Source organism: Colius striatus, chromosome 5, assembly GCF_028858725.1.
Source record: "Colius striatus isolate bColStr4 chromosome 5, bColStr4.1.hap1, whole genome shotgun sequence".
NCBI classification, from domain to species: domain Eukaryota; kingdom Metazoa; phylum Chordata; class Aves; order Coliiformes; family Coliidae; genus Colius; species Colius striatus.
Genome location: NC_084763.1, coordinates 20140330 through 20164951, shown reverse-complemented (window position 1 = coordinate 20164951; position 24622 = coordinate 20140330). Strand labels below are relative to the sequence as shown.

General features: G+C 37.2%; 2 protein-coding genes across 3 annotated transcripts; one reads left to right on the top strand and one right to left on the bottom strand.

Annotated features, from left to right (window-relative positions):
• Window positions 1–321: 321 nt before the first annotated feature.
• Window positions 322–24094, top strand: RAB5A (RAB5A, member RAS oncogene family). 2 transcript variants are annotated; one of them, XR_009818837.1, is made up of 7 exons: window positions 322–559; window positions 6555–6804; window positions 10602–10753; window positions 11723–11845; window positions 13635–13728; window positions 16499–23110; window positions 23235–24094. XR_009818837.1 is itself a non-coding variant. In XM_061997446.1 (6 exons), exons 2-6 carry the CDS (start codon window positions 6642–6644, stop codon window positions 16612–16614), a joined length of 648 nt encoding a protein of 215 aa, XP_061853430.1. In that variant the 5' UTR covers window positions 322–559; window positions 6555–6641; the 3' UTR covers window positions 16615–24094. The 2 variants fall into 2 exon arrangements, 1 of the variants encoding a protein (XP_061853430.1); XM_061997446.1 differs by having other exon boundaries at window positions 16499–24094.
• On the bottom strand, window positions 18119–23872 carry PP2D1 (protein phosphatase 2C like domain containing 1). The gene is made up of 2 exons (XM_010209122.2): window positions 22861–23872; window positions 18119–19396 (listed from the first exon to the last, which is right to left on the bottom strand). Exons 1-2 carry the CDS (start codon window positions 23870–23872, stop codon window positions 18156–18158), a joined length of 2253 nt encoding a protein of 750 aa, XP_010207424.2. The 3' UTR covers window positions 18119–18155.
• Window positions 24095–24622: the final 528 nt, after the last annotated feature.

The window sequence follows — 24622 nt, the reverse complement described above, 5'->3', positions numbered from 1 at the left end:
GTGCCAGGGCCGGGTGGCCTTCAGGTCAGGCTCGCAGCGCAACGACGCTCCCTCCGGCGGCGGCCTCCGCACGGGCTGGCGCATGGCAACCGCTGCAGCGGGGGGTACAGTATGGAAGGGATTCCATGCACAGGCCTATCCCCTCGCCCGCCCCGCGTTGCCATGGTAACCGCCGGTCCCGGCGCGGTAGAGGGAAGAAGAAACAAAAGGAGGAAGTGGAAGCGGTGGGAAAGAAAGGGAGTCACATGACCCGCGGTCGAACCGGAACGGCACGGCGCGGGCGGGCCGTGACGTGGCGGCGGCGGCGGAAGTGCGTGTGAGTGAGTGTGTGTGTGTTTTGGTCGGGGCCGAGGCGGTGGCGGAAGTCGGCGGCGGGCTGGGAGGGAGAGGCACGGCCGCGCCCCCGCCCCGCCGCGCCGAGGAGCCGCCTTCCCTCCTCCACCCACCCTGCGCCGGCTCGCCCGCCGGCCCTGCCGCACGGAGAGACAGACGGACGCGCGCCACTGCCCAGCTTCTCCTGTTCCCCCTTCCCCGCGCGCGGCCGCCGCGGCCTGACCAGGTGAGGAGGCGGTGGCAGGGCGAGGAGCGGGGAATGGCGGCGTCTGTTGTTCGGGCTCTTGCTGCCGGCCACCTCCCCCGGCGCCGTCGCCGCGCACCGAGGGAACACCAGGCCGTGGTGTGGGCTGCTGAGGCGGGCAGCCTGACGTGCGGGGAGGAGGCCGGTCTCTCCCTTCCCGTCTCAAAATGGCGCCCCCGATTTTCCCACTTCCCCTTACTCCCGTGCTTGGGAACAAGCTGCGGGGGAGGGGATGTGGCGGCGGCAGCGGCGACGGGTGTTGAAGGGTTCGGGCACGACAGCGCGGCGAGAAGCAGAGAATGGGTATTCTAGCCTGCGTGTGGGCATATCTGCAAGGAGTTACTACTGTCTAGGTCCAGCTACAAGGGCAGGGTTGTTCCCTTCTTGTTGCTTGTGAGTTATGAAAGGAGAGGTTGGGCGATGGGTCTCTCACTTTCCCTTTCATTTGCGTCTGAGAAGTGAAATACACAGACAACGCGTCCGCCACCATCCGAGGTATCACAACAGGCCTAGGGTAGTCGGTACGCTCAGCTCTACATAAGGCCTAGTTGGAACTAGAGCATGCTAGGGTATGGTACTTGTGTCCTGTTATGTTTTAGAGGAGAGCTGAATAGGGCTACGAAAAGCTATTCCCTCAGGTTTTTTTTCCCCCCTACTTTATGCCCCTTTCAGAGCCTGGGGATGGAAAAGAGAGACTGAACAGCTAGTTAAGTAGCTGAAATTAATTAGCTTCTTCCATGAAACATTTGGACCAAGTAAAAAAGCATGTCTTTGTTTTTTCCGTGTTGGTTGTGACCATTCAAAGTTGCAGGTGGAGTACATTGCATGTGTGTATTGTTACTCTGTAATAAGATGTGTCAGGAAAAAGGTAGATGTTGACTCAAGTGAGGTGGCTGGAGACAATGATAGTACAGTCATCATTATGTACATTTCCTGTGTGATCAATCAGTTTATCTGAAAGCAATTGGTACAGTTCATCATACATATGAGCTTATGATATAGTTATTATCTTTAATTGAAAGGCTATGACTTTTTTGCAGTGACTGTTGATTCACTTGTTTAACTATCTGTCTCATCTTTTGGTATAAAGTGGCTTACGGATAAGAAACAGTGTGATAGTTGTATGTATTGCTGTCTTGAACACTGCAGTAAGATGCTATACTAACTGTGCCAAACCTGCAAGGCATTGACAAAAATCTTATTAGTAGGATTGCCTAAAAGGTTTTTAAAACATTCAAGATAGTCCAGTATAAACAAATTTAAAGTAGGTAATGGTTGCGACCTCATCATTGTATGATCTGCCTCTGTGAATGGAGCATGAAAAAGTTTATTAGAAATTACCATAGTAAGTGTGTCAATGGTAAGAAAAGCTGTCATTTGCTCTGAGTGACGGAATGTTCCAGTTTTATAATTTATCATGAATTAAGTTTTTTATATTTGATAATACATTTAATCACATTTGTTGTAGGAACAGTTATCTGTCCTAATCTCTTCAGTGTACTGGCTTTTGTCACTGGTGTTATTGCGATACTTCTGTGTTAGCTTTCTTGTGGTTTAAAATAAGCACTGATCTGAACACTTACCTGACTCTGAATTATGCCCTTAAGTTATGTGTTTGGAGGGGTTGTCTGGGACTGGTGGTATTTTGTATATGGAGAAGCATGATAAAATTTGCGTGATGTTGGACTAGATGCTCTGTAAAAGGTCACTTCCAACCCCCTACCATTCTGTGATAAAATACTTATGACCTTTCTCTTTCATAAATAAAACTCTTTAACAAAGATTGTCTATAAATCATATAAATTTCTTCTCTAGAGTGATAAGAATAGCCACCACCTGGGAAATTACCTGATAGAATTAACTAATAATATACTCCAAACTTTGTTCTGACATTTCAACATGCTTTGGGGAATATTCACCAGAAAGTTCCTACTCACAAGAAAGACCTATATGTTTGTAGTGCCCAAGAGTGCAAAATGGGCCTTGCTTTTTAGTAGATGGAGTTCTTGCATTAAACTACATGAAAGTAAGAAAATATCTCTCATTTCTGTCCATGTGAAGCCATCCATCTAAGAAATTTTCATAGTATTTTCTCAGCAGGTTTTTGTATGTTTGTTCTCTTACATAATTTACATTCATGTCAGTTTAAGAGCTTGATTTGAGTCTCATAATTGGATACTTGCTTTTGTGTAGATGAATAAATGTCTTATCACAGTTTTCTTTCTTCACGTGTTCCAAACATATTGATTACAGAGTTTGCTTAGTGTATAAAAAGGGGGAGGAAGATGTTAGGGTCTTTTTCTGGAGATTTTCACCAATGCTAAGTGTGGAAAATAACTGGCTTATAAGACCTTGAAGTAAGTGTTCAGAATTGTCTTGAAAGTGATTTGTCAAGAAAGAATTTGTGGGTTGTGTGTGTGTAGGGTGCTGAACACAGTATTCCCCTCGTGTAATGCACTCAAGGCTAGTACAGATGACTTACAGAACTGGAGAATGACTGTGACCTGAGGCTTGGGGTATACATAGGGTCTGAAGCATTGAAATCTACTTTTAAATCCTTGTGAGTCACTACATTCAGCACAAAAATCTGAAAAGAACAGACCAAAAACATCCTGCAGTAGCTGTGTCAAACTCGTACTGCTTCACATCAGATTAAGAAAATCTTTTTATTGTTTTTTGTATTTGTTTGCTGCCATGTTATGAGCTTACTGAACAGTTCCATCTGAAACTTCAAAAAATAACAATTTACATATACACTAGCAGAAGGTGCTAGCAATTTTTTAATACGCCAGAGTCATCTGGATGTGTGCCATCAGTTTTTTATCTTGAGCTGTTAAAAAGTGGATGGTATGTTTGTAGTAGATTTTGTTATTAAATTATTACATATGTTGATATGATTCTTGAATGAATGATGTTGGCAGTGTGTTTCTGGGACTTGATGGTGTTCTCAGGTAGCATGATCTCTATCAGCTTGACAGCTGGTTTTGTACATGGTGTCTGAGCGTCTAGAATGATTTCTGGTGAGGAGGAAGGGGCATTATAAGGATATAAACTTTGAAGTTCTTTGATAAGTACAGCTCTGTAGCTTGGACATCTGTAAAGATTGAATTAGGTATATCTCCTGATAACCTGTTTCATTTTCAGGTTCTGAACAAGTTTTGCAAGAGGCAGTAATTACTGTCTTGTTAACAATATAAATCTGAAAAATAAAAAGCTTGTAAATGGACAGTTGAAACAGATATTATGTGAGTTAAATCAGTCTTGCTTGTTTTTCTGTCATACCTCCTTTCACTCTCAATATGTGAAACTGCAAGCAAAAAAGTAGTCATGGTGAATAACCAGTGTAGTGGATTGGTTTCCTCACTGTGTCATCTAGAAGTCTGTTGCTCCCAATAGTACTTACATGATCATTGTAATAGTCCTTATTTCTGTTTTTAATGTTTCAGTCTCTAAAAACGTGGAATGAATTATGATTGAAGGATTTTTAATTATTTCATGGTTGTCCAAATATACTATAATGCTACAGCAAACAAGTATATTTCATTTTAAATCAGAAATTATTGTCTTAAATTACTTTTCCAAAAGAAAAGATAAACAAATGTCTAACAGTATTCTGGACTACCTATATTTTTGCCTTTATCTGTCTACTTTCTCTCTTGAAATATAATTAGGTAGAAGTTAACTTGTCACTGATCCCTTTTTATCCAAATTGCTCCGTTGTCTTAAGCATACTTTAGCAGCACATGTGGGGGAAAAGAGCTTTACATGATAACCAACACACCAGCTGTATGTGAGTTGTTTTATCCTGTGAGGATGAAAGATCTGGTATTTTTAAAATAACTGGATCCAGTCCTGCATTTTAAAACATTGAGCCAAATTAATGAGTTAAAATTTTAGTGATAATTATGGTACTTAAGAATAATGGTGGTGATATGTGCAGGGGCTTTTTTGCTTCATAGAAACATTCTTTCACTGTGATACACTTTCATGTGTTTTTAAGAACATACATCTAGAATTTGATATTTATTAGATCATTTGTGCAACTGAAAAAAAAAGGTGATTCTTGTTGTAGTAGTGAAACCAGACAAAATGTCAAGACAGACAGGGATGTGTACAGGATTAGAATATCCTAAATGGAAAAAAAATAAACTATTTTGAGAGGTATGGGAAAAGGAGTAATATGAGGAAATAGGAGTGTCTTTAAGATGTTGATTTTTTTAAGACCTATATTCAAGTTTTATTTTCAGTGAGAAATAAAATACCACCTTTTCAACTGTTAGGAATCTTAGCATTATTTATTCACTAATGTTTCTCACATGTTATGTGGAAGATAATTTGTAAGGGGGTATCACAGTGAAGGATGAGCTTCTGCTAGAGCGCTAGAAGCAATTTCCAGAAAAGAAGATTCTTAAGGACTTGTGTTGCGTTTATGAGAGAGAGTTAGGAAGTGAGTGAAGAATGTTTAGTGTCTGAACTAGATGTTTGCCACAACAAACTGAAGTGCCTAAGTGCCTGATCTGCCAAAGGATTTGAAATGGGAAGATGGTTAAACACTACTGCTTGGTTTAAAATGTAGTTTTCTTTACCCTAAGGGAGAAAGAGTCAGAAGTCATTTGACAGTATTAGATTTGCTTATCGTTTTGCAATGAATGTATTGAAACCATTTTCTGCATTAGGAGAATGCGTTCTAAACTAACTGGATGGCAACTGAGGTGCTAGAAAAGCTGTATTCCCACAATGTGCACAATTAAAATAATCAACAGGAGTGGGACGAAGTTACAGGCTGGCTTTTGGTTTGGTATTTTTTTTGTTTGTGTTTTGGGGAGTGGTTGGTTTGTTTGTTTGCAGTGATTTTTTTTTTTTTAGCAGAAATACAGAAGCAAATGTTTCTCATTGAGAGCTGAGTGACCATCACTTAGGTATTATTTCCAGTGGACTTACTTGGAATTTGGGACTTACTTTGGGAACTGGGAGGAAATACAGACAGACACTATGTTAGTCTTTCATACACCAATGCCTACCAACAAAAAGACTTTTATCTCTGCTGTGAAGTAGGTAAAAACAAAATTAAGAAGTGATATCAGCAGAGTCTAAATGCTTTCCTCTCTTTATTAATAAATATCATGATAATATTTTTTTTAAGGAGTTTGAAATATGAGTAGGTAGACTAAGGAATACAGTGTTCATACTTGATCTCAACAAAGATCTCTGTTGTGAATACTGATCTGCTAGGACATGTGTTAGTATTGGAAATAGCACTTTCTTGTCATATGATAGGTCCCTGGTGGCTTTCACAAAGTGATCTGAATTCTTGCTGGCCAGGACAGTCAATTTTTCTACATAGAGAAAGCTTGGCATTTTTTATTCTGTTAACTAAAGAAGATATTAAGGATTTGTACCTGAGATCTTCTGTACTGTAAGAAAATTGCATTTTATATATATGCTAATAGTGAATTGATGAAGTATACTTACGAAGAACTTACAAAGTAAGTTCTTACAAAGAAAGTATACTTACAAAGATTGTGATGATTGAGTTGTCCCAATTTGCTCAATTTTTTACCATCCTTTAGTGGTACTGACTTCAGAATATTGCTTAGCAGTAGCAAAACTATGGCTAAAATTGTTATTTCTTGTTATTTGGTATTCTACTGATAGAGTGAAATCTCTGGTATTATGCTTCAATCTTGACGTGTTAAGAAGTCTTGTAAGAAGAAACATAATTGGATGTTAATGTCTCTGTTTGAAGCTTTAATTGAAAGTAAGATACTAAAGAATATAACTGGTTCATTTGTCATAGGTTTTTGTCTTCAGTTGATATCTTAGCAGCAACAATATCTTAGCAGCAATCTGTAGCCTGGACTATTGACTCTGATAAATATTAGGACAAGTTATATGTAATCCATGTTGCATTACTGAATTATCTTTTTCTTACTTGTTTTGTAAATGTTAACATCACCTTCTGTCTTTTCATAAACAGATTGTTACTGGCAGAAGCACCACTGAGGTCTGAACCCTGGAACTTGCTTTCAAGAGCTTGAAACAAAGGACTTATTTCTAATTTGGCATGGCTAATCGAGGAGCAACGAGACCCAATGGGCCAAATGCTGGAAACAAAATCTGCCAGTTCAAACTAGTACTTCTAGGAGAGTCTGCAGTTGGCAAATCAAGTTTGGTGCTTCGTTTTGTAAAAGGACAGTTTCACGAGTTTCAAGAAAGTACGATTGGAGGTGAGATAATTATCCTATTAATTTGTTTCATGTTGAGTTTATATTGTCCTCACCTTTGCCAACCTTAAAATTAATGGCCCTTCTAGAATGTGTCATTGGCAGCAAGTATCAAATCTAAGCCCTGTAAGTTTCAAGTTGAGAACTACAACTTTCTAAGCTAAAAGTTGTAGTTGACCAAAGGCTATAGCAAGCATCAGTGTAAAGTGTAGAAAGCGTATGTGTCCTTGAACTGTGTAGCTTTGAAAAATGGACTTGATGTTACATTTTGTTTGTGAGTGGATGTGTCGGTATTTTAATTGCACTGTACACTTAATGCATGAAACAACCTCTTCATAAGAATTAAGAACATAGTTTCTGTGAAAACAAAGTTCTGCATCTTCCAAAAAGATTGTGTTTTCTTGTATGCATTCTGGCTTTGCTTTTGATTTGGGAGAATTTGCTACGTTTCTGGATATACCCTTCTTTGTTGGTAATCACAGAATTTAATGTACTGTTTTTACCTTTTGTGACTTCAAACAAAACAGATACTGACTACTAGAAATTTTAAAAATCTGTTTAGTTGTGAATAGATTTTATCCCACGTTGCCCTACCAGAGTTTTTTCTGTTACATAGTATGTTGAGGCTTTTTGTGCTTTGAGCTGTATTCCTCCTTGGATAAATTTAAACTTATGCTAAATCTTCCTAATGGAATCATAGAATCATAAAATGGTGGGCGTTGGAAGAGACCTTTAGAAATCATCTAGTCCAACCTCCATGCCAAAGCAGGTCCACCTAGATCAGGTCACACAGGAACATGCCCAGATGGGTTTTGAAGACCTCTACGGAAGGAGACTCCACACCTTCCCTGGGCAGCCTGTGCCAAGGCTCCCTCACCCTCACAGTAAAATAACTTTTCCTTGTGTTTAAGTGGAACTTTTTGTGTTCCAGCTTCATCCCATTACCCCTTGTTCTGAAGGAAGTGATGCCGCAGCCTCCTGACATCCACCATTTAGATATTTGTAATTATTAATGAGATTTTCCCCTTAGTCTCCTCTTCTCTAGACTAAAAAGCCCCAGTTCCCACAGCCATTCCTCATAAGGAAGATGTTCCAGTCCCCTGATCATCTTGGTGGCCCTGGGCTGGACTGTCTCCAGAAATTCCCTGTCCCTCTTGAACTGGGAAACCCAGAACTGGACACAGGACTCCAGATGAGACCTCACCAAGGCAGAGTAGAGGCTTAAACAAAATACTGATCTTATGGATAGATAGATATTCTCTAGTAGTCCGTGTTGCTGCTTGCATGAATCTCATTAATTGAATCTGTTTCATTGTAACATTTATGTGAAGCCCTTTCAGTGGTCTGTATGTGTCTGTACACAGGAATAGTGGTTGAAATGTAGAAAATCTACAAAGCTACAAAAATAAAAACAAGCTGAATTTCATTGTATCTTTTTATTTTACCCTGTTTGTACCTGTTACATCTACTTATTTTGTATATCTGTCAGCATAAATGGAGAACTACTTTCTTGACCTTTAGCAGTCCTACTTTTTTGGCTTTGTGTGTTTTATAATGGCTTTGGGATAAGTGTTAGTGTGAATGTTTTTTGTAGGATCTCATGCAACTATGTGGTAATAAGGAGAGTATTCTCAAAGATCTGTATTGAATTAACTTCCCAATATAAATGTGGTTTTTTAGTTAAAAACAAAACAAAAAACAAACAAAAGCCACTTGAAATTAAGTGCAATTTCAGCAATATCTGATTAATTTAACCTTTTTTATTTTTTCTTGTTTTAGTGATTGGGTGGAACTAGGGATTATCCAAACCCTGTTAAAATGTTCAGAATCTATACAAAGATTAAACAAGAACATAAGTTCAATTTCATATACATAAACTTTAGTGTCATGTCTGTGCCTTTTATATATAAGATAGAAACAAGGAATTGGCATATAATACAGCTGAGATAAATGAAACATAGCAATGTTGGGATTCAGAAAAAGTTTTCTATAGAGAAAACTGTCTAACTGTAACTTGTAGCTGCCTAAGGCATAATTTTCTTTGTATACAGAAGGACCTTAACAAAGAGAGGCTTATGTGCATTGTGGATCTGAATAAAAACATCTGAAAGAGTGCAGTTGAGAGGCAGACATGTTGGGTGGTGGTGGTATGTTTGATAACTAGACTTTACCACTTTAGACTAGTGTTGCAATGCCTGTAAGTTGCTTCAGACAAAAGCATGGCTGTTAAGGATGATAGGCTTTCAGGTTATTAACACAGCTGATTGTCAGTTTACTGTGGCCTTGCAAGACAGAAGAAAGTTACCTTGTCTGCAGAAATTAACTTGCATTTTATGGAGGTTGAACTATTCTTTTCAACAAAACCAAGAGGTTATCATAGAATAAACCCCTTGTTTTAATTTGCTTTCTGAGTACAGACCTTCATTTATGAAGCTTAGGTAGTTTCTTCTGTTGAGAATGTCTGTAAGATCTTAAAATTCCACTTCTTATCTTTGCCTTGGAGAAAAAAAAATATTGAGCTGGTTCTGAGGAGGAAGCTCTTGATATGATGCAACATGTACAGGTTTTTACTCTTTATTTTGGTTCTGGGCTGCTTAGGGAACTTCCAAGAGGAGCCTGTTTAACCAGTGCTTGGATATTTAGCATTTAGGAAGATTGATGGTGATTTAAGGTTGGAACATGAAAGCCTTTACTCTTCTCCAACCTGCCATGGATGCTAATACCTCTGAAGCACAACACCTGACCACTTAACTAGCCAGCTTCTGTGTGGTAGTTACAGTGTCCTTCATACAGTAAGATTAACTTGCTTTTGGGTTACAATAATGAGTTGAAAGTTGCAGCAGTTTTGGAATGATTCATGGACTATGATGTCTTGGAGTGTGTAGGACAGGATAAGATCCCAATTATGCAAGGCTTATGGATCAGTGCCACTTTAGAAATTTAAATTGGCCACAGTCTGTCAGTATCCTTTGTCACAAGTCCCCAGTTCAGACAAGTAAGGGGCTTCCCTTAGTATTTCATCAAGCAGAAGGTCTTGACATATTTCAATTTTTTGATTTGTTGATGGACCGAGCAAGGGCAAGCCAGTCCACAGTATTTCACTAAATGTCTGTCATGACTGGAAAAACAACTCCAAGCATTTATGCTGGGTTACTCAAACTTTCATCTAAATTGTCAGAATGGTTGTGTACTGTAATAGTTGTGTGCTTATTTTTAAACTTCAAAAGCTAAGGTAGAACAGATGGCTGAGTTAAAAACTCAAATGTTTAAGAGGATCCAGTATAAGGGAATCTTGCTTTTTGTTGACTTTTTCTCCTCCAAGAAATTCTTGAAATTCTACCTGTTAGCTAAGGTTGAGTTGTCGGAAGCTGAAAATCAAGCCTGTAAAAAGCTATTCAAGTAATGTAAATGTGTAGAACTGTAAATATCTGAACTGCTGGATTGTAGCATGATGGGATGCTGTTAGAAGTACTCTGCAGAAGCAGGATGAAATTTATCTAAAAATTTAAGAGAAGGCTTGTGGTTATTCAAATTCACTGTTACAAAAAAAAAAAAGCTAGGAATTCTATTTCAATTCTTGCTTTCTTGCATCTTTTACTTGATGAAAGACTGATTGTTTGAGTAACTGTTCTGTGTTATCAGTTATGGTCTGTCAGCTAATGCTTTCTTCAAACCTGTTGTATTTTAATAATAAACTTGAATTGCTTAAGGAAATCATTTGCATCTCTGCAAACATAATTTTATATGGATATAGACATATAAGCAGACTTCTGGTTTCAGCACGTCTATCTTTTTTGTAGCTGCTTTTCTAACCCAGACTGTATGTCTCGACGATACAACAGTAAAATTTGAAATTTGGGATACAGCTGGGCAAGAGCGGTACCACAGTTTAGCACCCATGTACTACAGAGGAGCACAAGCAGCTATAGTGGTATATGACATTACAAATGAGGTAAGTGCTAAATATTAGGGAGGCACAAGGGGGATTTGGAAGTTACCAGTGTTGCATTGATTATTTCTTAATTTTTCTGACTGGTGTGAAGCAATTCATAGAATAGAAATATAGAATGGTTTGGGTTGGAAGGGACGTTTAAAGGTCATCTAGTCCAACCCCCCTGCTGTGGGCAGGGATATCTTTTACTAGATGAGGTTGCTCATTTCATATAAGATTCTGGAATGTTAAATTGTGTCTATGGACTTTTTTTTTTCACAGTACTATTTCTAGGTTGGGTTTCTTTATTGTTTTAACAGAAAAAAGATAAAGGAAATTCTGTTGCAGAAGTGTTTCAAACCCACCCCTAAGTCAATAACCTGAGCTGTTCTTGCCACATTCCTGGTGGTGGTTTATTTCTGATGGTGAAAGATATTCTAATAATGTATTGTTGCAAATTACAGGTAGAGTGGAAAGGTGGCACAATCCATTGAGACCAAAACCAAAGTTTATTAGTGTTGGTTTGGGTTTTATTTATTTATTTGAACTTAGATCAGATAAGTTCTGTTTGTTTTTGGTAAAATGGGACTTAAAACCCAAAAACCACGAAACTCTGGGGTAATGAACAGTGCATAGTAATTAGGTGGTTTGAGATCCTTTCAATATAGCTGTTCATAAACTTGATTTTTCCAGAGGAGAAACTAAATTTCCCATTCTCTTTCTTAACCACTTTTTGCCTTATTGTGTCTACATAAAGCTCTTTCCACCTTTACCTAATTTTTCAGCGTTATTTCAACTAAGTGTATTTGAGAACCAACGTAGAAATATTTCATTATAAAAGCTTAGTTGGTAAATTGGAGTATGTCTGTGGAGAAAGGTAGTAGACTTGCATTGACCTTTTGCTTGAAGTATAGATAACAGAGATTGGGATAATAGGTGAGTACGAAAGAATGACAAAACTCAGTTGCATCATTTTGCAATCATTAACAGGAGTCCTTTGCCAGAGCGAAAAATTGGGTCAAAGAACTTCAGAGACAAGCAAGTCCTAACATTGTAATAGCTTTAGCAGGAAACAAAGCTGATCTAGCTAATAAAAGAGCTGTGGATTTCCAGGTACGTACAGAACTTCTGCCTATAGAAATAGCATTTTTGTTGTTTGTAATCAAAAGCAAATAAACCTAGGAGGAACTTAAATGTGCAGCCTAGCTAGTCGTTACAGAGGTCATACTGTTAAATATAAATGTCAGCTGAGATTAGTTAAATTATGCTTACTACTGAAAAATCTATTTTTGTAGAAGTGATAAGTAGCAGTAGAATTTTTTAAATAAGTTTGACTTTTACAAATAAGTAACTTATTTGCATGTGTTTAAAGCTAATTGAATTTTTCTTCTTTATGTGACCTTTTCTGTACTCTATCAGAAATTACCAGTAACTAGTTTCAGTGGTTGAGATAGCAGTAACTCTCAGTTTAAATAATTTTCTCTGACTTGTCAGCAGAACAGTCACGTGATACAAAGCTGACTGATTTTACTTAACTTGCTTGAATTATACTGTTAAAGCAGCATTCAAGTTTTAATTGTGCATTCTTTTTGATTTAGTATTTAGTATTGTATTTAGTATGCTGTATTTTATCTTCTACAAAATGTAACCAAGTCATCAGAAAATCCAAAGCAGTTAAAATTTACTGCAGATGGTTCTAGTCCACTCAGTGATATATTAAATTTGGTCATTAACTCTGTTACTGTTTTAATCTGTACTTGATGTCACTATGTGAGATGCTCCTGTGTATGGTAATGTTTTTGTAACTATGATGCAGACTATGAAGATTAGCAGTGCTTTACATATTTTTCTGCCAGGATTCAACAACATGGTACTCTTAAAATTTACATGGAAGTATAAAATTAACATAAAGCTGTGTGACAGAAGACCTTGGTATTTTGAGAGAAATCATTGTAGCTGACAAAAAAAGTCATAAAGGAATGCAGTAAAACATGTAATCAAATTTAATTACCAAAGTAGAACTACCTTTACCGCTTCTTTGTACAATTACAATCAATGTTTTTCAAAATTTGGTCTTTTGTTAACTTGGTTGCCCATTGCAGGCCTGGCATTCCTTTCTTATTGGAAAATATGATTTAGATTTCTAAGTATTTGTTAATTTGTTATTTCAGATATAGTTACGTAAATCTTAGGAGATGTCACTTAAATTAATATAAAATGCTGTAGATTATGTTTTCCATTGTAGGTGTTCTATAGTTTGGTTTTTTGCCATTTTCCTAATGAGTGAAAAGGCAGTTAAATATTCCTAAGAAGCTGGAGATTCTCAGCTGAGTTAAATAACAGGCAGTAGCAAAAGTAGGCAACTTTATAAACAGTGTATTTCAGATGAAAATTCAGACTAAAAAGGTAGGTAACATGACAAGACATTTGTTTATTCATTTGTTAATTGCAAATTTCTGTCAGGATAATGAAATTGTTCTGATCCATCTGTTTCAATGGTTGGAAGATTCAAGAGAATTCACAAACTGCGTTCTTTCCAGTGCAAAAATAGACTTTCTGACATTTGATAGCATTTTTGGAGCTTATTCATTATTGCTATCACAGCTAATATTTGGGGTCAGAGCTGTCTTTTTAGTATTTTTATTAATGATCTAGTTTTGCCTGAGATTTTTCCATCTTGAGATTTTTAAGATTGCAGTTCTGAATGTGTCACTGCTTGGTGGAATTGCAACTTTTTCATAGCTGATGAATAACACATTGTCACTTGAGTTTTTCATCAAACTTTCTTTCAAAATGATACAAAAATTGTTCCTTAGTAGCAATGAAAGTACAGTGATTATGTGATTATTATTATTTTCAATTTTTTTTTAATGAACTACTGCATTCTTATTTTAACTTTCAGGAAGCACAGGCTTATGCAGATGACAACAGCTTATTGTTCATGGAGACATCTGCTAAAACATCTATGAATGTAAATGAAATATTCATGGCAATTGGTGAGTTTGTGAATAAACTGAGAGTTTAAGGGAGTTTTTCTCATGAGATACATTCTATATGACAATCTTCCTAACCCAAGATCTTGGGTTGATCTAAATTATTTCTGGCACTGAATTTTCTTTAGGTTCTTTCAGATCCTTTTTGATGTTCAGAAGCCAGATAAACTTCCTTGAAGTATAATGGCAGGCACAGGTCTTCTGTCAAGCCCTAAAACACTCAGATTAACTTGGAATAGCCAAGCTGCATTATGTTTGAATTCTGTCAAAAATTTCCAAGTACCTGTTTTGATTCCATGATGAAAACTTTTATTGCTTCGGTTTCAAGTAAAATTAAGTTTTAGTTGTTATATTAAAAGAAACCAAAACCACTTTTTACCTGATATAAGTAACTATGAAAAGCTTTACACAGCTTTTCTTAAGTGTTTAAGTATGTGCCTTTTGATGCCATGTTGTTTGCAGCAGATTCCACACTGCCTTAGATGGGTGCAGAACCTGGAATAATGTACAGTGGTAATTAAAGCTGGAAACAATTAAAAATAGGAGAATGATAATGGACTTGCTTAAAAAAAAGTCAAGTCTTCCTTTTAGTGTAAACAAAATGTTTGCTAAGTACACTTTTGTGTTTTTCCAAAGATGACGTGTGCTTAAATTTAATATCCAAGTATAAATCAAGGACATTAAAATTAGAAAACATTAGAGGTTTCTGTAAAGATCCTAATATGTAATAGTAAGTATAAATTAGTCAAAAAAAATTGTGAATTCCACTGATAGACACAAAATTGTATTTCATTGTTAATAAAACTTTGGAAGTGAAGAATAAAAAAGCACATGTTTTTAGTTGGTCACCAACCTATTTAGTGTTATCACCTTAAAGTAGTAGCTCTTCCTACAGGAAAATAGTAACATATAGTATCAAATAACTTTACGAAATGTTTCATACTTGACACTAGTGACCTGTCCATCCCAGTTCTTTTTGTGTAGAATGGCATTGGTATCAAAATTAAATGTTTCTAAAGATGTTTATCTTTTGCTCTCCAAGTCAGGAAAGCAGAAGATAATTTCTGGTGTGGTTCAGACTTCCAGGCAATGTAAATCAAATTATCACTATAGCAACATTATTTGCTTCATATTAACTATAAATACTTGGGAGGGAAAAAAACACACATAACTGGATGAGTGGAAAGCGTATTTTTCTCAAGTGCTCAAGGTCAGCCTGCATTTAATGGTTGAGAGATGCTCAATTATACTGTTCTGGTGAAATTTTAAAATTAAAGTGCAGTTTGCATCTTGTTTAAATACCAATCCCCAAAATCTGACTTTTTAAAAAATTATATCAACAATAATCCTTACCTATTAATATTTTATGAAGTATACAAAGTAAATTTGAGAAAACAGTGCCTACTTAGTATTTGGTATTTTGTCTGCAAGGCTGGTTAGTATAGTTAGTATAATTGGTGGGTATTCTTTCATGTTGATAAGTGAAATTTAACTTGTCAGTGCATCAGAACAAGATCTCTACAGCAAAAAACATTAAAAGGAAATCTTGCATGGAATTTGGAGTGACCTTTTGCACAACATGGAGGCAGTTCTCAGAACCATATATAAATATTATCTTCAAAAATGGGAGAAAACGAAAAGTAAGAACATGTCTGGAATTGAGGGATGCAAGCTAGAGCTGGTTATAAAGCAACTGCTTTTTAGGTCTTTCAGAAGTTCAAGTTTAAAAAATTAATGTGAATTTACATTTCTAGAATCCACAAAGACAGTGCTCTGAAGGCATTTTTCTGCTAGTGCTTTGTTACTTTGTACTATCTCAGCATCTTAGTACTATATGAACTCTTGGATTATATCACAGAGTTGTAGGTTGGCTCAAGTTGGAAGATACCTCAAAAGATAATCTGGTCCATTTTTTTGCAGGAAAGGGAGCCTAGATGACATTACCTACCACCCTGAGATTGTCTAGCACTACCACATACCTTGTTGATGTGTATTCTGTGGATTTTCTGACTGTTACACCTTCATTTCATTCCTTTTAGGAAAAGTTATCCTTTAAAAAGCAAACCCAAGTAATTACTTTGGAGTGAAAGCAAAACAGCCAAACTATAGAATAGGAATGGTTGTTAGGTCCTAGTAACGTGAGCAACACAAAGCCACGGAAGTCCTTGGAGAGAAAGCTAGGAACTACTGCTCAGAAGGATAACATTGGTCACTCTTTTGTTTTCATGTCCATATGGACAAGGTACGCTGGAGCTCCAAGGACAACAGCAACTCTTACGAGTCAATAGACTCATAAGAACTAGAGAAAGAGAGCTGGAAAAAAAAGGAGATAGACTTGTTCTAGTGCTAAGGGCCATTTTTTGTTGTGTGCAAATTCTTATCTGGCTAGATAGCTGGGCAGTAGTTTGACCCATTTCTGTCTGAGCTTTGTGCTTTTTTCCAGTCTTTCTGTACATTTTTTAGCACGAACATCCTGATATTAAAGCCTCTTCTGTGTAGGTAGATTGCCACAGAAGCTGTCATTTACTGGCATAGCATACCAGTGCAGTTATGTTTTTACTGCTTCAGTTACCAATGTGTTTCACTTTTGAAAATCATAGATAAGGTAGCTAATGATTAAGAAGTTAAGACACTTCTTTTATCACCAAGACATTGAATCTAATCAGATTTTATAGTGATTATATTATGCTTAGAGAGTAATAAAATACTGGCTGTTCATGTTTAATCTTAGTGTATTCTCGATTTTAACTCTTACTTCTTGTTGATTTTACAGCAAAAAAATTGCCAAAGAATGAACCACAGAATGCAGGAGCCAACTCTGCCAGAGGAAGAGGAGTAGACCTTACTGAACCCACGCAACCAGCCAAGAGTCAATGTTGTAGTAACTAAACATCAATTGCTTTAAACTGTTCTAAATATTCTTCTGCTTCCTAACTGTTAATAACCATGGAATTGGAGTGCTTAACCTGGCCCAGTACAGCTTCCAAACGGTGAAGAGACTTATGACAATAGTCAAGTTCATGATACAGAGGTGTTTTGTTTTACATAAAAATTTAACATGCATGTATCCACCACTGGCTGTAATGTTTCAGCAGTAGAGGAGAGATGGAAGCGGAATAAACTTCCTTCAGTTGAAAGGTTTTAAAAGTCATTTACCATTAGGGGTGTGGAAAAACTACTTTCCGTGGACCTAATTGGTCAGTTCCTGTAGCCTTGATACTGATTACTGTTATAATAAACGTAATTGGGTCTTGTCATAATTATCAATTATGCTTTAAAACCTTTTTAGAAATGAGGTCTAAAAATTACATAAACTTATTAACAGTATTGATGCAACTGGTTGTTTCTGCAGGTGTCTACTGTTTAGTTTTACATTCCATAGTTTAATAATTTAATTACAAATAATACTTGCATTAACAATTTTAAGAACCCTAAGCTTGCAGGAAAGTGGAGTTTTAGTTGGTACACTGTATGTAAATTATATCGACCCAGTTAGTTATCTAAATTAATTAGTGATAAATCAAGTTTAACTTCATTTCTAATCTGTTCAGAGGGTACAGAGCAGTAAATTCAACTTTACAGCTTAGGATTTTTTCTTTCCTCTACAAACTGTAAGAGCTTTTCAAGTAAAACCACAACAAACTCAATGTCTGTGACTTTCTTGATTTTAATCATTGCTGACCATCACAGTTTGTTTTTTCCCCTAAAAAAGAAAATAGTGCACTAACAATTATGTACATTGAACTTGATTTTAAATTTGGATATTAATGTACTGTAAATAGGTACTCTGCATTGTAGTCTACATTTGTTTAATACTTTCTGTAATATTTAAGAGTTGCTTAAAGGTATACAGAATGTACAGTTACTTAAAGCTAACTTTTTTTCTGCTCTAATCAAAGGGGGTTCTGAGTTCTTCCTTCCTGTATCTGTAACATAAGTACTGCTGCCTGTCAGTAATGAACTTTGCAGCTTTGTTTTCCAAAGTACATTTTATTTTGATCTGTTCAGTATATTGCACTAATTCTTTTAGTTATTTTCATTATATGAAATCTACCAAGTGTGTCAGAAGAGATGAATTAGTCTATTTAAATGTTGAACTGATAGCAAAAGCTTAACTTGTGCAGATTTGAAATTTGCAGTAATCTGGGTTTAGCGAGGAAAATGACAGTTCACCAGTGTTTAGTTTTATATTGAGGTGCTCAGGTTTCAATAAAGTGGTTTAAAACAAAAACAAATGAAGAAAAAATTTCTATTACTGTTTCTTATGAAGAATTTCAGAAGGTTTTATTGCACTTGCGCAGCTCCAGACAAGGTATCTGATTTGCTACATGGTTCAGCACTTAAGGTGATTACAAGTAAATTCATGACACGGCTAAATATAAGCTTGTCCAGTATGTTCTGTGTCACTCCAGTTATCCTGTGATAATTTTTTAAGTGTTGAGGTAATTTGGTATCTTATCACATCCATTTAGAAGGACAATCAAAATAGTAATATTGTCTCTTGAACCTGCAGCTAATGCGGTCTTCACCAGTTGTTCACCAATGTACCTTGCTGTGTTGCCGTAGAGTGTCTCAGAGGTGACTCTGCCTCTTCCTGCTGTTTGCGGTTTGCAGCTGGATGGGTACATTTTTGCATCCCCTTCAAATGGCGGCGGTGATTCAGAACCCACGGGTGATACAGTTTGTAGCAATTCCTGAGCAGCATAACTTGTAGGTTTGTCACAAAATATCTTTGAGTCCATTTCTTCTGCCAGTTGTAGACCTGGGTCATAATTAGATAGGCATGCTTTTGGGGGGTGGTTTGTGTCTTTGGAGCCTGTTGCCAGTACATTCTCTAGCAGCTGTTCATAGGTGTGACTTGGCCCTATCACACAGAAAGTATCAGTCTCTGTTTGCTCTTGCTCTAAAGTCAGTGACTGAAAATTGTTACATAGGTAAGCTTTTTCATCTTCGAGCTGTTTCAGTTCTTCAGAGCCATATTGTGTGCTAGAATCGGACTGCTTTATCTCTCTTCTCTGTGAATTTACTTTATTGTGACTGAAAAGAGACTGTTCTGCATCAGCTTGATTTTTGTGGTCATCAGTTTCCTTAGGAACTCCATCTTTCCTTTGCAAGTAGTTCCTTGTCCTAGAATATGTTGGCTTAGTTTGTTTCAGGTTGCCTTTTGAGTCAGTGAGAAATGTGTCTTTATTGGAACACAGTACCTCTGTTCCATCTTGCTGATCACTAGTGGCCTTTGACTCATTTAAGTTGGCTTCGATGAGGGGCATCAAATACTGACACTTGCGTGGAGAAGTTCCATCTTGTTGAATATGCTCATACATTCTCAAATAATGGGTGAATGTTGTCATAGTTAGTGCAAGTACTTCATTGTAATCCAAAACCTCCCAAAGCCCATTAGAAGCTAAAATAAGAAACTGACAAGTGTCATCAATAAGGACAGATATGGTATACGGTACAGGTATAACAGATCTCTTCAGTACTGGATCTCCGTGATATCCAAGGCCCCTCGTAGTTCTCAGGTACCCCTCTACTAATCCATCTGGTTCATTAGTGCTGATGTTCCCGCCATTCTGAAGGATGCGTTTTCTCTCGCGTACATTAGAAGTGCTGTGCTCTTTCGAGAGGCAGTGACTCTTTCCATTTTTGCATAAGACTGCATGTACATTGCCTAATATTGAAATAAGATGATGTGTTGAATTACAGTATACTCTTTTTTTTTTTTTTTTTTTATACTGCTGCTATGATAACAGCCTTTTGCTAAGATGGGGAAAAAAACAGAGGTCATAGTTCAATTATCTACCACCACAGACAACAGTATGTCTATCAATGAGTCTGGTTCTATTTTACAGCAAAGTTTTCTGTGTGTTGTTTTTTTCCTCCTCACATTATTCAGAAATCTGTTCCAGAACCTTATTTCAGCTAAGCTTTTATGAGGAGTCTTGAGTGACATTTCATTCAAAGTGCATCCTGTTAAAAATGTTGCACCTTGGAGGGTTTTTTTTAAGCAAGGGTGCACATTTCTCTCTTTTTTTCTTCTGTTTTTTTCTTCTTCTGGGAGAGATTGTGCTTTCAAAATACTACAGCTGGCTGAACTCACCAAGAAGTTTCAGGTTCAGACTGTTTTTATTTTTAGCAGTATAAAATTTCTAGTACCTGAAAATAACTGGGACATTATGTAAAATTTACAGTTTACTAACATGATGCCTTAAATATCTTACTCAGCTAAGGGACCCAAGAGAGCAAGAGTTCTCACAGTCATCTTGAGAAGCTGAGGACTAACTTCTATCCTTTAGTATGAATAGGTACTTTACCTTTCCCTCAGCACTTCTGAAATCTGCAGGGCAAGAATGAAAAGTGTTAGAAATTGTAACATTGCAGGTGACTAGTCTTGTCAGAATGGAATGGAGAGAGTGAAGGAAAGCAGCTCTGAAACAAAGTGCTGTATTGTTGGAGATTCTCTATGGCTACACTGAGACTCTATTCTTTTGATTAGAGGAGGTGATTGGTCTGCTGCCATGATTTGGCTTAAGAGCAAAAGTGATGTCTTACAGAAGGAACTTGAGTGGGATGGTAGCTTTCCAAACACTGAGCTGACTGCAGTGTTTTCATTTGTATTGTATTTTTAATAACATCTGGCTAGACTAGGGCACAGATCTCTGAAAAGTGTTTATAAGTAGGCACTGCTTATACAATAGTTGTATTGCTTGGACAGTAATGACATTGTCTAGTGTAGGAGACAGCTAAGTGTAGTTTGTGTGCAGGCAGATTTGTCTAGAAGGTTACTCAGTATCAAACTGAAGGATGCACCTATTTTTATTGATTATAGAATATAGATGCCTTAAGTTATGCTGTGTGAATGTTTCCCTGTGCTTGCTCCCTCCTTCCTCTGATTTCCACAGAGAGATAGAAGATTGTCTAAAATTTCCTTTGAACCTTTGGAATAAGACCACCAGATGTAAGCTTAACAAAAGGCATAATATCACCCATATGAAACAATTTGACTGCAAGAAAGAGTAAAATCTAGTTGCTTTTGGATGCAAGTCTCTTGTCTGCAAATCAGAGACAGGGCGAAAGAATGGACAAAAACTAGCTGACCTGTTACTGTGGAACTAAATGAAGAAGACAAAGCTGGCCAATGCTACCATCTCCTGCTCTGCATATCTGACCATCCTCTTCAGTTGTTTAACTGGTGCTGAAGGAACACGACTGTACTTCTGTAAGAACACGTTCCGGGGGAGGAAATGAAGCTTGATGTTATGCAAATCTTTTTCTTTGATGTGATACATTTGGTGGAAAATTAAGTGTATTAGATTAAATAAATGTGTATTTAGAAGTGGTTCAAAAATGTGGACTTTAATCATAAAAGGCTTGAAGTATCTCTGATCAACTTCAAGCCTCAAGCTCATTAGCAAAGCTTGAATTTATGATGTCTTTAATGAAGGCCAGCAGAAAACCTCATCTGAGAGGGAAGGATGGAGGCAGGTAACTAGAACCAGAAAACAGGTTGGGTGAATTCTCTAATTTTAACTTTCATCTTAACTCTCAAGCTCGTTGTAATAAAAATAGGTTTCTTCCCTGCTAAAGGTGAAAACAAATGCATCTCAGCTCTGAAAACATTACAACATTTATGTGAGTTACTCCCGTATTCCTTCAAAGGCATGACTGCATCCACTGCAAGAATATCTGAGCTAGTGGCAAACTATCTAGTTTTGATACCAGTAATAGTAAAGTTCTGGTAGCTGCAAAAATGCACGTTGAAGGTGTAGAAACTATGAATATAGCAACATGTGTCAGGAGAACAGAGGAGCGGAAAAGGAAGTTGTAGCCTGGTTTCTTATTGCAATGTCTGCACATTCAGGTTGGTTTATAGTGTTCCTCAGACTGACAGAGGGTTGCTAGTTAAGCAAAAATATTCTTTTTTTTTCCTTAAAAAAAAAATCCAGGATCAATTTTTCCAAATGTGGAATATTTATTGGTTGGATTGTTTGGGATTGTTTTTTCCTCCTGAGGAAATGAAGCTTCTCAAATGATTTCCCCTTTTCCTACTGATCTTTGACCCTCTTGGTTACTTTGAGTCAAATTTCATAGGAAAAAAATGAGAAGTCTTTCAAATTTTGTGAATACACTCGTGAGGACTGAGTGCCTCTGTTGAGGGAAAAAGGCAGTGTTGGCACATTCATTCCTAGTGCTAGGGAGATTGATGGGAAAGTAGTGTAGTGCTGGGCATGTGCTTCCAGCAGAGACTGGAAGACGCTGGAGAATAGAGCTGTAGATACAAGTCCATTTGAAATTCTTCACCCAGTGGCTTTTTTATCTATTTAAATTCTGCTTGTGTACCCCTTTATGAGAAAGCAAGTGTCTTGCTTGTAATCTTGTAAGGACACAAGCTGCTGTACATACACAAGATCACTTAACAGGTAACAAAAATCATCAGGTGGGAAGATGGAATGTGTGGGGTTGCTAAGAACTGCAAGAGCTTTTTCTAATGTTGCCTGCAGGAGAGCTGGGTGAAGAAACTTAAGGAATATTTCAGTGTTTCCAATTGTAATAACCCATTTTCTGCAATACAAAAGGCAAAACAGTCCCAAATGGAACTTCTGTAATAATGGTAAATAACAACCAATTCCTCTTTCAGAAATAATTTGGATGATCCCCATGTTTTCAGCTTGCTGGTAGCAAAATGTAGTGTCAGTGAAACAAATAAAATAATATCTTAAGCGTGATTTATCTGACCTAATATCAGAAAGTTTATGGTTGCTCTGAAGTGAAGACACATTAAACTTCCTCTTGAGTTAGACAGAAAATTTAAAATTTTCCCTGTTACTCTTATAGAGGTCACCTGTGTTTTGTGGAATGTTTCTTAACTGTGTCTTGCATTATAAATTGACTTTACTGCTTTAACTTAAATATCATAATGAAAGTGCTTATTTGATAAGCTTAATTCTTAGTGCCTGATGCCAACGTCAGCTGCAAGGGAATTTATCATGCCTCCTTCACATTATCAAGTTAAAGCACTTGGAGCTTTTTATCTCCAAATATCCCCTGCCAAAAATTCTCCAGATTAGCACGCTGCTTTTTTTCTCTTTTTGTTGGACAGAGAAGAAAAAAACCCCTGATGTGGAATGTACATACCTATATTAGCAATGTGCAGTAACCCAGCAACACCCTTGGCTGCCCTGGTTAATGGACCGTGTGTGGTGTTTTCAGAATGTTCTCTTCGTCCTTTCTCAGTGCCGTCTGTCTCTTTGCTGGGGATTCTTTCCACCAAGCAGGTAACCACTGAACAGCCGCTCCAGCGGACTTTGGAAACCTCGTTCCTTCCCAGTTGTAAAAGTCTGTCCATTCTCCAAAAGGATTTGGCATATGCTCTGTGAATCCATTCGTAAGTATTAGTCTTGTCATTGCCTGGTTCATCAGAGAAAATCATCTCTTTTTCCCTGTAATCTGCCTTGATAACTGTGGCAAAAGAGTCTAGAATTTGCTGCCCCTTTTTACTCTTTTTGTAGGAAGAATCTGTTTGAGCAAGCTGGTCAAGAAATAAAAGTGGAAGCTCTGCTGCAACTGTTTCTGCAGCTGTCGCACCGTGAGAGCCATCAACTAACCCCAGAAAACATGTGTCTGACCTATTTCCATAGTTGTCGAGCACAATAAATCTGTCTTCCATGTCTCCCTGCCATGCAGAATTTTTATCTTGGCAAATTGATAATGCTTTTATTAAGGAGTTATTTACTTTCAAGAACGTACTAGGATTGTTAATATTAGCAAGTTCACAATATGATGTAGGAATGTGATTATCCATAAGGAATTGAAATGAATAATCAATCTTCTGCCTGTGCGTTTCAGAGTATTTGGGACTCTTGGTCAATTTTGAAATTAGTTTCTGTCTCTGAGCTAAAAGTGTTTCTTTGTCAGTCTTTCTTTGTGGGCTGTCAAAGCCCAGCAAAGCTAGGGCTTTATGAGTTTTTTTATGATGGAGAAGGTGGTGTGGCTGTATTGTTTTTTGACATGCAGAGCAGAAAATTGAAATGCACTTGGAATCATTCTCAGGTGCAATTGTGATTTTCTCCAGATGATCCTCCTCATTTCTGGAATGGTCAAAATCAAGTGGATTTGTTTTGTCTTGTGGTTTTTCCTCCCATGTCATTCTGTAATGGAATTTGTTAATAATTTTTATGTTTTCATATTTTAATATCGGGTAACAAGGCATTTACCTAACCCTTGTTCTCTCTTCCTTACGCAATGCTGCAATTCACAGTTTGTAATGCATACGTCATCAAGAAACTGGAAACCCATGTGGGATTATGTAAAAATTGTGACTAATAGTAATATAGAAAATTCAAGTGATTAAAACCTTGGAAATACTGAATTTGTGACACAGGTTAGATTATTCTTTTACCTCGTGAGGTCTCAGTCCATTGTTTGCTCCTTGTGATTCAATGCATAGCTCTGTGCATTTATACTATTAGAACTGTAAATATGAAGTAGTTCCTCATAGGTTTTTTTCTGTCTTTCCAAACAGTAGTGGAGTGTAGTTCCTACCTGGGAGGGGAAGTATATTTAAGATTAAGATGTAAAAAAATTCTGCCAGTCTTGCATGGGACATACACCAATGCTTCTGGCCCCATTTTCTATCTCCCTCTCATTGTCATCAGTTTTAGTTGTGAGGCCTCTAGGAGTCAATTGGAATAAATAAGGTTTTATACCATCGTATTTGGGCACATGGAAGATAAATTTTCTTTATAGAGACACTATTCCATTGTTTTTCTTCCTTTAAGAGCTAGACTTTGCAACATTTGTACACCTTTACTGCAGGATGGATTCTGAATGTGTCAGTTCCTAAATCAAGACAATGTAATGAAGAACAAAAATAGGTGTCGAATGGGCCAAGCAATGT

What these genes read in the sequence shown, in the direction of transcription:
- RAB5A (XM_061997446.1), top strand. Translation starts at nt 6,642, where the DNA reads ATGGCTAATCGAGGAGCAACGAGACCCAATGGGCCAAATGCTGGAAAC. An exon ending in AAAGAGCTGTGGATTTCCAG is followed by an intron (nt 11,846 to 13,634) that starts GTACGTACAGAA and finishes TTTAACTTTCAG; the next exon opens with GAAGCACAGGCTTATGCAGA. An exon ending in TGAAATATTCATGGCAATTG is followed by an intron (nt 13,729 to 16,498) that starts GTGAGTTTGTGA and finishes TTGATTTTACAG; the next exon opens with CAAAAAAATTGCCAAAGAAT.
- PP2D1 (XM_010209122.2), bottom strand. Translation starts at nt 23,872, where the DNA reads ATGACATGGGAGGAAAAACCACAAGACAAAACAAATCCACTTGATTTT. An exon ending in ACTGCACATTGCTAATATAG is followed by an intron (nt 19,397 to 22,860) that starts GTATGTACATTC and finishes TTTCAATATTAG; the next exon opens with GCAATGTACATGCAGTCTTA.